At 42.9% G+C, this 12,263-nt stretch overlaps 1 protein-coding gene across 1 annotated transcript; it reads left to right on the forward strand.

Moving 5' to 3' along the window:
• The first annotated feature begins 1,102 nt into the window (after positions 1-1,102).
• Positions 1,103-9,830, forward strand: LOC125000912 (cyclin-T2-like). Its single transcript, XM_047576665.1, has 9 exons — positions 1,103-1,342; positions 1,887-1,968; positions 2,069-2,197; positions 3,332-3,392; positions 3,616-3,678; positions 3,824-3,869; positions 6,002-6,165; positions 6,595-6,665; positions 7,708-9,830. The coding sequence occupies exons 1-9, from the start codon at positions 1,185-1,187 to the stop codon at positions 8,764-8,766; spliced, it is 1,833 nt and encodes a 610-aa protein (XP_047432621.1). The 5' UTR covers positions 1,103-1,184; the 3' UTR covers positions 8,767-9,830.
• Positions 9,831-12,263: the final 2,433 nt, after the last annotated feature.

Here is a 12,263-nt window from a genome sequence, read left to right on the forward strand (position 1 = left end):
ACTATTAATGCGCAGTGAAGGGGAGACGAGTACAGATCTGTTATTGCTGCTCTAACATTAATCAGCTAAAACCATCAGTTTACATTTATCTTTGTTATGGCGCTGGAGGCAGACAGACCCAACAAAACCGAGCATCAATTTGGTTTTTGGTCTCTGCTACCCTTCAGTGGAAGATCCTGAGTACTGCAGGAGGTGAGTTGTGTCAGCCTGCCATGGTTAGATGGTTAAATGTTGCAGTTGCACATCTTATATTATATTATGATATTGAACAAAGCTGACACTAAACATTTGCATGTTTCTAGATATGTATTTACCGTAAATACCTACCTCATTGCCAAATTAGCACTCAAATGTATATATTATGTATAATGTTCAGTTATTGCGCTACTCATCACCACGTTTGTGTTTTTCTTTTTTCATTTATTTCATTTTTTTATCAAGCATATCAAGATCACCTTATTGATCCCAACATGGAAACTGTTTTGTCCAAGAGTTACAGGATAAGAAAGAGCATATATGAACCAGACATAAACATAAGCATAAAAATAAAATAGTCTTATAAATAGAATAAGAATGAGGTGCTATAGAATTACAAAGTCAAATCTGTGATAGATACAGAAATTTAAGGCAAAGTGTCCTAGTGTGAGGTTCGATAAAGTGTCTTCAATATATATATTTAATGTATATATTCCAATTTGTTTATTCTATGTTTTTAATTAATTAATTAATTAATTAATTTTTTTAACTGAGCTTTTCCACTCAGTCTTATATCGCTGTTGACTGCTGTGTCCTTAATTGCCCTTAATTAATTGTTTTCTGAGTTTGAACTACTGATGCAGTACACGTGTGACCCCCCTAGTGGCTAATTAGCACATTTCAACCCAGCTATTTTAAACCATTTAGCCATTTTTAGCTCATGGCTATAAAAAAAAAGCTAAAAACACCTTCTTCATAAATCTGAATTCATGCACTTTGTTGTGGATGAAATTATTGTTTTGCTCTCAAACAACGCGGAAAGACGATGAGAAGAAGAGCTGTTGTTTGCACCGCCCGCCGCTGGGGGGCGCTGTCCAGAAACAGGACGACCGGGTTTTAGCTCCCGATTCTCATTTCGTCCTTCCGGTGCCCCCGTCGCCCCACTCCCTCCCGATGCTAGCACCGTCGGGCTTGGCTGTGGGAGCGTAATGGCGGTGCACCGGGGACCCTCTACGAAATGGCTCTTCACCCGGGAGCAGCTGGAAAACAGCCCGTCTCGCCGCTGCGGGATCGAGGCCGACAGGGAGCTCTCCTACCGGCAGCAGGCCGCCAACTTAATCCAGGACATAGGCCAGAGACTCAACGTGTATCCTTTCAGAGACTGGGCCGGACCATGGTCGGGGTAGCTCGGCTTAGCATTAGCTGACAGGGGGGGGCTAGAAGCTCCAGGCTTGTAGCGTTAAAAAAAATAGCTCTTCGTTAACATTTAAATCGTTTAATCGCGTTTAACGGAGTCGTGCGTGATAAGGAGGATGATGTGAGTGGGACTATGACGACGTTTTTAAGTAGCGCCATCGGCTGAGGCCTGCTAGCTAGTTTAGCTATTGTGTTGAGTCTTAAGACTGCATATCCCATTGTTAGCTTTGTGCCTGATGATAACAGGTATTAAATGTGTACTAACGCTCACCGTGAGCGCACTTTTAACACAACAGTACGTCGTTATTATCCATTTATAACCAATTTGAGGAGTCGAAGCTAATGGCTTTGATCCGGTGTTTGGTTTTAACGTGGTTTTTTCCACTTGCGGGCTCACGTTTTGCTCACTCAGTGCTACGGTTTCCAGTCTAAAGCAGGCTAATTATTTTAGCTCCATGTCATCCACGTGTTGTCCCTTAACTGTTTACCCCCAGGTCTCAACTAATAATCAACACTGCTATAGTATATATGCACAGGTTTTATATGGTCCACTCCTTCACCAAGTTTCATAGAAATGTAAGTACCACTGCAGCCATGACTGGGACTCACATAATTACAGGTGGCGCACGCTGGAGGAAAAAAAAAAACGACTTTTTTTTTTGTTTTTCTTCTGCAGATAATTTCACAGACCACGTTGTTCCTGGCAGCTAAAGTGGAAGAGCAGCCCAGGAAGCTGGAGCATGTCATTAAAATAGCCCATGCCTGCATTAACCCACAAGAGCCAGCCCTAGACACTAAAAGCAATGTAAGTAAACTGTGACTAAGGAGTGGACGCTTGTTTTTGTTGTACGTACTGTGACAGTAACCTCTAACGTGACTAAAGCATGAGCAATATTTGTGTAATGCAGAGATGAAGCGATTCAAGTGTGACATTGAGTCTCTTTTACACTCACATGGTGCCATGAGGTCATTTTGAGATAAGATATCAACCAAAGGGGACATGTCGCCGCAGAATGACTCGATGGGTCAGCTGGCAGATAGATATTTCTCAAGCACTTCTCCGTTGTGAGACGCTGGAGCTGCTTTTTACCCCTATACTCGTGGTATTTTATAAGTAAAATGGTCAATTAAAGCTATTAAAGCTTAATGTGACCAGTTTTTTTCGTCAACATCATCATTTAATTTATATCTCAGTCCTCAAAAAGCAGCCGTCTGCCATTTGGGCAAATCTATTTCCACGCTTGTTTTAGGCTCAGCAGGAAAAAATCAGCAGGATTTTTTTTATTTTTTTTTTTTTATGTACAGTTTCGTTCCTCATTGATTTCTTGCTCCTCGCTGTGGAGTAAGGAGGAAAGCGAAACCAGAAGGCTCTCGCAGTGACCCGCGGGAGCTCGATCGATGATTAGACGCCATTAAAACGTGGCCGTCGTATAAATAGCAGCAGAGTGGTGTGATTTTCAAAAGCTGCCCGTGCAGGTTGCAGCGGAGGGGGAACGATAAGGTTGAGGATTGAGTAAAAACAAAGGAGCTGGTTTGGAGTTAATGACTTTTTACATGTGGATTAACCTTTATAGTTCTGCAGGACGTAGCTTAGCATGTAGGCTACGGCGGTGTGAGTCATTTGTACGACCAAACCTCTCTAGTTAACATTATGGATTCTGCGTTGATCCAAAACAATCAATTTGAAAATTGCGGTAATGGAAGAAGCAGCCAGAAATAATGAAACAGTCAGTGTGTCGTTGTATTTCTGTGGAGGTGAACGTCAACCAGGGAGCTTAACGTCCTTACATTTTGATGAGATCAAGGTTTAAAAGACTAAATATTTGCGTTGTTCTTCACTGGTAAGTTATATCCACTGGCAGTGCTTTTCTAATGTGTATTATTGATCCAGGAGCTCTTTCTAAACTCTTCTTTGCTGCATTTCTTTCTTTTTTTCCAGGCATTCCAGCAGCATGCACAAGAGCTTGTAGCACTGGAAACAATAGTGCTGCAAACGCTGGGTGAGTGCAGCTTCCTACCGCCAGACATTTCCGCAGAACACATGCAAATAACAAAGAAAAATACGCAATTGCACGAAAACATTTAACAGGCACCATTTGAGGGTTTTTCTTGGTTAGTGTGTGGTTGACGTACGTGTTTTCTTTCTTTCTTTCTTTCTGGTGTTGTGCTTCTGTCGAGGCCGTGCTTGCGCCACTGACTGATCATCTCCGTGCTTGATTGCAGGTTTTGAAATAACAGTTGATCATCCACACACAGATGTTGTGAGATGTTCCCAACTAGTGCGAGGTATTGCATTTTTTTTCCCCTCCCTAACCTATGACTATTACTTTTTTTTTTTTTTTTTTTTTGAGCTGCAATTTAAAGTGACACCTTATTAAAATGCCGTCAATGGTGACCAAGCTCTAAAACAAACCTTCTTCTTCTTTTACAGCAAGCAAGGATTTGGCACAGACTTCCTATTTCATGGCTACCAACAGGTTATTATCCTGTTCCCATTATTGCACTGTAATGGCACACTATAGCTTCCTGTTCTGCAGGGTCCCCCTTCCTGTGTCCAACGCCCTGTTTGCGCCTCGACCCTGGGAACCCCCCGTTGCGGGGAAGTACCGGCCGGGCTGCTGTGTGCGGTGTATTGTACAAGGGCTCTGTGTTGGCACATAGGGGTTGAATGCACAAAGTGGAGTGTAGTGGTGCTGTTTACCTCTCGAGGTTGTTTGGTACGGAGTGCACATGTCTGAAAAAAAACAAAAAGCTCAAACGGTAGCCTGAATATAGATTGCCACTAAAGATTCTTAAACTTATAGAGTTTCTTGGTAAGTACAGTTCACAGTTCTTTATTTAATTTTAATTTTTGTTGCATATTTTTCCACCCCAGAGGAGCTAACAATGAAACACCAAACTATACTGCAAACTCTCGTATCCCTTTTAGTGTTGTTGTGTATTTCCAGTAGCTGAATTTCTGCAATTGTTTTACAGATACAGTTTGAGAGATGGATGGTAGACGGGATTTTTTTACATAACTAAGTTTAATCTTATGAGACCCCGCGTCCTCATATGGGGACGTTAAGTTTTAGGTTTGTTGCGGCTTATTCTGCTTCGTTTAGACCTGCTGTCTTCACAAGTCTAGTGGTAGCAAAGGGTCATTAATTAATTCTACAGCCAAAAAAAGTGGACAAGGTGCAAAACCTCATCGTGTTTGTTTGTTTATGCTGTTTTTTTTTTTCTGGGTTGAAAATTTAACAAAGTCTATCAGTCGTAACGAACTTCGAAGTCACAAATTAGAAAGTAAAAGCTCGTTTGAGGACGTTGCGACTTCATTGTTTGCAGTCCTGTTTTTGCTCAGCAGAGTTCAGGTGTTGAAGTAGTTTTAATTATTGACTTCATTGTATTACACAATGAAATAATCCCTGTGTCCACATATGAGGACTTTATTTCCCCCCAAAAAACTACTTCCCGTTTTAAGATGATGTTTAGTTTTTAATATTCTGCCAATCCTAAATATCTTGGGGAACAAACTCTAGGTTAAAGTATAAACTTGTTTAATGTTAGAAATGCACATCATTCTTATAAGGTGTGGTGCTGAATGTGTTCTGAAAGCGTTTTTCTGTCAGGAAGTGACTCATATCAGACCTCTGAAGAGCTGTGAGGAGATGGAGATCAGACACGATGTGCTAGTAGATTTGAATCGCTTCATTGAAGAAGCCGCGGCAGAATCAATGACACTTGTAAACGACTTTAAGTGGGTTTCAGACTTGAGGAGCGATGACTAATACGGTTCCTCCAGACGCTAAACTCAAGCGGTAAATGCAGCAAAGCTTGAAGAGTAATTCCCCCACAGAAGTTGCACTGGTTCCTCGTGTCACCACCTGTTGTTGTCGTCATAGCATCCGATTAGTGGTGAAACATATAAGATAAGCCACGTGTTTGATAAGTTAGTTGTTTTGTTGTGAGATAAGTGTGAGATAAGCTTTTATTGTTAGAACCAGCTTCGTCACATCAACTTTAGGAACTCGTGTCCTGGTTTGAGTATTTGAGTTTGCAGTGTAGCTTGGGATTCATGGTGCAGGGGAAATTAACCCTAGAAAACTCAAAGCCTAATCATTTGTCTTGGCTACCAACAAAACAGTGTTTCTCAGTCTCGCGCTTAAAACGTGCCCTCATTTAATAATGCTCGTTTAACAACGACGTGTTTTGTTCCACTTGAGTCCGACAAGTCTGAAATTCAGATTCGTTTCTCAATAGGAGACGGAGAAACACTGTTAATTTTTTTGTGGTTTTATAATTTCCCCCCCTTTTTAAAAATCAAAACAAAATAGAGATTCAGTGTATCTACAGTTATATGTTATCACATGAATCTGTGTGTATGTCTCATTCAGACATTTAGGGACATGTCCTAACAAACATAGGTTTTCTTAGATGTTCCTTTTCTGTAAGGTAAGGCTGTGCATATGTGAAATATATGACTTTTTTTTTTTTTTTGCTATTAATCTACTGTTAATGTCTCCCTGCTAAACCCATATAAAACGTATATTACACATGCACGCCGGTGTAAAAGCCCCTCAGCTCACGGTTGTATCTTTCTCTTGTGTCTTTTTGTGTCTTCCTGCAGTTTGCACCTCACCACCTTCTGCCTGCAGTACAGGCCCACAGTCGTCGCGTGCGTCTGCATCCACCTGGCCTGCAAGTGGTCCAACTGGGAGATCCCCGTGTCGACAGATGGCAAGAACTGGTGGGAGTACGTGGACCGCACAGTAACGTTACAGCTGCTGGACGGTGAGAGCTTCTGTCCTCTGTTTTCTCCTTGTCCTGGACTGAAAATATAAGTCAGCGAGTCAATGATTCACCTCTCGAAAGCATTTGGAAAATAGTTAATAGAGCTGGTAGTTTGATGTGAGTCCTACGGCAGGAAAGACACTTAATAAATCATTTCGGAGAACCCGCTCCAAAAAAAAAATGTGTGGTCGGGTCGTTTAAAAGCATGTTAGCCCCAGGATTTTCATATATATCATCGAGCAACATGTCGTTACAGCCTATTGCTTGTCAAAGCTCTCAAGGTGACTTAAGTTTTTATAGAAGAGCAGCCCACAGGCTAGCTAATGCTACCGTTAAATTAGCATTTCACGTTAAGTCAGGATAATTAAATCTTAAATAAAGACGTGTAAGTAAAGTACAATAGACCTGAGTTGCCTTTGTTGCTTTCAGAGCTCACACATGAGTTTCTTCAGATCCTGGAGAAGACGCCCAGTCGGCTAAAGAGGATACGAAACTGGAGGGTAAGTCCTAAATGCTTGTTGTACACGTATTTGTCACCGGCTACTTTATTAGGTACACGTTGCTAGTAAAAGGTCGGACCCTTTTGCTTTCAGAACTGCCTTAATTCTTCACGGCGTACTTTCTACAAGGTGTTTGAAACATACCTCAGAGATTTTGGTCCTTATTGGACGTCAGTCGCTGCAGATTTGTCGGAATCTCCCGTTCCACCACATCCCAAAGGAGCTATTATCTATTGGATTGAGATCTGGTGACTGTGGAGGACATTAGAGTACAGTGAACTCATCGTCATGTTCAAGGAACCAGTTTGAGATGATATGAGCTTTGTGACATGATGCATTATCCTGCTGGAAGTAGCCGTCAGAAGATGTGTCCACTGTGGTCCATGCATGCTTTCATGTTGTTTACGCCAAATCCAGACTCGTCAGACCAGGCAACGTTTTTCCAATCTTCTATTGTCCAGTTTTGGTGAACTGTAGTCCCAGTTTCCTGTCCTTAGCTGACGGGAGCGGCCCCCAGTGTGGTCTTCTTCTGCTGTAGCCCATCTTCTTCAAGGTTGGACGTGTTGTGCGTTCAGAGATGGTATTCTGCATTCCTTGGTTGTAACCAGTGGTTATTTGAGTTACTGTTGTCTTTCTATCATCTCCAACCAGTGTGGTCATTCTCCTCTGACCTCTCACTGGATATTTTCTCTTTTTCGAACCATTCTCTTTTAACCCTAGAGATGGTTGTGCGTGAAAATCCTAGTAGATCAGCAGTTTCTGAAACACTCAGACCAGCCTGTCGGGCACCAACAACCACACCACGTTCAAAGTCACTTAAATCCCCTTTTTTTCCTCATCTTGATGCTCGGTTTGAACGTCAGCAAGTTGTCTTGATCACCTCTACATGAATAAATGCACTGAATTGTGATTGACTGATAGCTACTTGTGTTAACAAGCAATTGAACAGGTGTACCTAATAAAGTGGCAAGTGAGTATAATGTAACTAGTGTTAAATGTTTTGTGCTGATTCGCGCTCTGTTTTTGTTTTGTTTTTTTTCAGGCCATTCAAGCAGCTAAGAAGCCAAAGACGGAGGGCTCGTCAGTGGACAGTGCCTTCCAGGGGACGTCCTTAGAAGGCCTTCCCGGTGTCACCAACTCCTTCTTCCCCTCCACCTCAGGGGACGCTGCAGACATGTCCACCCTGAACTCCCTCGCAGCCTCCTATTCCTCCTACCAGCCAATCGACGACCAGTCCAAGAGCTGCGACTACGACCAGTTCTCCCAGCCGCCCCACTCAGACTTCACGCTGGTCAAACACAAACCCAAAACGTCGGGGGGCGGGTCTAGTAGTGAACACCAGCCGCTCGGCGTGAACCCCGCGACTTTTTCACGGCCGCAGAAAGTCTTGACTCTGGAAAAGTACAGAGAGAAACACGCCGCGGAGCTGGCCTTGCAGAACGGCGTGAAGGACGACCCGAGCACGGACATGTACGCCCCTCCCGCCGTCACCTTTCACCACCACAAGAAACGCTCCGGGTCGCAGCAGGCCGGCCAGTCGGGCGACGGCAGGAGAGACAAGGCCAGCTCTAAGAAGAACCGCATCCCCTCCTCCTACTCGGAGAACGGCTCCTCCACGAGCGAGGAGCTCAAGATGCGGATCAAAGTTTCGTCGGAGCGCCACGGAGGCTCAGAGCAGGGCGGGACTCTGCCTGGAAAAGACAAGCACAAAGAGCACGGCAGCCACCGCCACTCGAAACACGGCCACTCGCACTCGTACTCGCTCGGCGGGAGCAGCCGGGGGACAATAGACGGCTCCTCCTTGTCCGGACGAGCTCCCGGCGGCCACGGCAACGACGGGAGCTCCTCCGGCTCGTCCCGTAAGAGGCCGCACTCCGACGCCGGCAACCACAACCACCACCACCACTCGTCCAAGAGCAGCAGGGCCTCCAAAGGCCTGAGCTCGTCTCACTACGCGTCGGAGAGCGGCCAGAGGATGATGGAGCACCACCACGGCCACGACGGAACCAACGGCATGCTGACCAACGGCCAACACACCGACTACAAAGACACTTTCGACATGCTGGACTCTTTACTAAGTGCCCAAGGAATGAACTTGTAACCCTCAGAGCCCCCAGTGTTGTCTAGAATAAGGTATTACCATGTTTGATAGAATTTAAAAAATGAATTTATTTGTCTTAAGTTATCTGAGTTCTGCATCGCCCTCAGTCGTGTCTACACACTGATTATTGATGATTTGCGTCAAACTGTCAAATGTAAAACTATATGCATAGAGCAGTGTACTACTAGCTTGCAACAACAACCAAGAAGAAGAATAAGAAGAAAAAAAAACATTCGATGACGTTTTAAGAATGGGAAATTAGGAAAAATGGGATTTTAATCGGTGTTTTAACGCGAGCTGATTTTAAACGTGCATGTTTTCAGTCACAAAAGAGAAGACATAGCTAGTGTTTGCAGACATTGTGACAGTTTACAGACGATCTTTTATTTTATTTTTTTGTTTCGTTTTTTTTTTTTTTTTTTATGTTGAGACATTATGTTCCACTAAAAACTCTCAGGTCTTGAACTTTTTTGATATAAGAACGAATCTTCCTCTGTTTGGGTTTATTACCTGTATCTGTGGAAATGTATCACCTCGTCTGTTTGCTGACGAAGATGAAGAGAAAGGAAAAAAAAACAACAAAACAAACACGGTCTGCTTATTTTTCAAAGAGTTGCATCGATAGTTCCAAAACAAATTAGGAACCTGAGGCCGACTCCATTTTTCTGTCTATTCGCTGTCTATTGGGACTTCCAGGGCCGCGCCTGAACTTTAATGTGCAGACTCATTATAGAGCTACAAATGAAGTTTACGTTACATCTGCTGTGAAAGTGCATCGAAAATATAGCGGCTAAAATTGCAAAAAGGCCTTGTGATTGTACCTTGTCAATCGCTATTCAGTATAATAAATGTTATTAACTCTCTGGAAACACAGATCTCTAAACTAAGGTTGTGTATATAGGACTGTAGTTCACAATTAAATCTGTCGGTTTATTGCATCGGTCCGAACCTTCCTTGCATTTCAGTGTATGAGATCTAAAGCAGACTCTGTATTGATGAACATATCCTCGATTTGTGTATTGGGAGCCCAAATAAAAAGGTGTAAAAGTGATTTTTACACATTACAGACGTTTTCTGTCTTTGAGTGTGAGAAATTGGGCGGTTTTTGATTGCTCACTTTTAGTTGTTTTTTGTTAGAGATTGACCGATACAGATTTTTTTTAAGGCCGATACCATTTATTTATTTTTTTTGTTTGATACTGCTTTTTCTTCCTCCGTTTACATGATAATGGCACAATGATAACCAATGTTACATGTCTCAATTTAACAAAAAACAAACATTTATTGTGGTTGACTGACAACCTGCACTATTAGCTTGACAAAAGGAGAAAAAAACGTCAGCTAGCAAACTCCTACTTATGTTAGGAGTGTTGTAAATGACTGTAATGTGTGGGTGCTGAGTGATACAGTAAAGAGAGCTTTGTTTAACCGTTTAAAAAGGCATGTGCTCAACATGCCTGTGTGTACAAGCACTTTCCAGCTTCCAGCTGCACGTGCTAATGTGGGAGGGGCAATGTATGGGCTGCACGTGGTTCTGCAGCGTCCTCAGCAGCACAGGGCTGAAAGGGGAAAAACATATATATGTATCTATGAACAAACACGCACATTGACCAATACCAGTAAAACAAACGCAAATATCGGCCCGATATACAGTATTTGCCGGTCGATCTCTAGTTTTTGTAGATGTTTTTTTTTTGCAGAAAGCATTGTAACGCCAACATCCACACACTATTGTTGTTTCGTGTTAGCTTTAATAATGCAGGCTTTTGTCCTGGTGTGTGCTTGTTTTTACTCCTTATTTTGTATCTCCAGAAGCACCGGTTTTCTGTTTTCAGCCTGTGCACGGTCCTCTGCTTCGTCAAATCTGGCCAGTCCAAAAACCTCATCCGGCTCTTGGGATGTCTCTGCTATCCACATTCACAAATATATATATATATATATATTTTAATGTTTAAGCTCCTAATTTTGGCCTCCAAAAGCACATATAGCATGCCGAAATGAAAAGAACTGCCAAATCATGCAGATGGTTTAATCCCGGCCTCATAACATTGGATTTATTCCCCATTGAATTTAAGCCCTCGCTGCATTTGAAGATAAAACAGTCATTTGTCAAACGCCGCCAAAGAAAATTCTCATCAAAACGCAGCACATAATGGCTGCTTCTTGCCATCTGTCTGCTTATATATAGTGGATTGATTAATTGATTGTTAAAGGCTACAAGTAACAACACTGATTACATTAAGTGGCTAGTAGTTGGTTTAGTCAGCTACCGAATTAGCAATAAGTCTTAATCTTTTTTTGTTCTTGCAAGAGGAAGAAGCAGAAGACTGTGAAACCTGCCGTTCGTTCCCTCAAATAAACCTCGAAGGGTATTTTGAGGTTTTTAGTTTTGCACTCTGCCCCTCGAATGCAATCCAGCTTCCACGGTTCATTTGTGGGCGGAACATAAATCCAGTTCTTGATAATTAACCAGCACCCTCGGCAGCAGACGCAGCGTTTTCACCAACTATTACCTTCTAATTTTAGCGTGGAAGACAATGGGGAAATTCAGCGGGAGGACGTCAGTGAAAATTCAACCATCTGGACATTCTCGCGTACTGGTGGGAGGGTGGTGATTTATTTTCAGCAGCCTCTCGAGCTGAATAAGGGACGCCTACTGCTCGAAAAAATCCGCAGAGAGGAAGAGATATGAGAGCGGGCTTTTGTGAGCAACAAATCCCAGAATTAAGAGCCATCTGAAAGGAAAACACCATCCAAGCTCCTAATTACAAGTCAAAGAACAGGAACATACTGTATATAGCAGCGCGCAGGCAAAGGTCTCCCACACAAATATCCATTAATATCATTCTGATTGCTTCTGCGGCTAAGACAGCAGATTAAAAGTTAATTGGTGATTAAGTTACACTTGAACTGAAGTCAAATCGACTAAAAAAAAAAAAAAAAAAGAAAGTGCAGAACAGATGCACAAGAAAAATTCCTTAAGACGTCTCTTATTCATAGCTGCTTTCTGCCTTGTGTCCACTAGATGGCACTATTACCTTTGGCCTTTAATGCTAGCAGGAGTTGATCAACAGTACAAACATCCTGCATCATTTCCTATGTTTTAAGAGGATTTTTTAAAATATATATATATAAAAGCAAACAAGATGCAGGTTTGAATAACCTTGAAAAAAAAAAGGGCGCAGGTTTTTCGTGGCACGGATCCGAGGTGGCTCTCCGCACACTCGCGCGGCCCTCGGCACGCAGCGCTCGCACGTGTCGGCTCCTCGCCGCCACAAACTTTGGACTCCGTCCATCTAATTAACAGATTCAGATAACTGTCGGGCGGCGGGGGCTCAAAGACATTCCAGGAAGTGTCACGGGCACTTGGTAAGTTCGGCGGCAGAGTTGATCAAAAGGGCCTTTCGCGGAGCAGCGTGTGGGGCACTTAATACGGACCCATATGAGCCTTAATGCAAATGATTCCCAGGAAATTGTCCAGGAAAGTGGCATAATTA

Source organism: Mugil cephalus, chromosome 23 (assembly GCF_022458985.1).
Source record: "Mugil cephalus isolate CIBA_MC_2020 chromosome 23, CIBA_Mcephalus_1.1, whole genome shotgun sequence".
Lineage (NCBI taxonomy): Eukaryota > Metazoa > Chordata > Actinopteri > Mugiliformes > Mugilidae > Mugil > Mugil cephalus.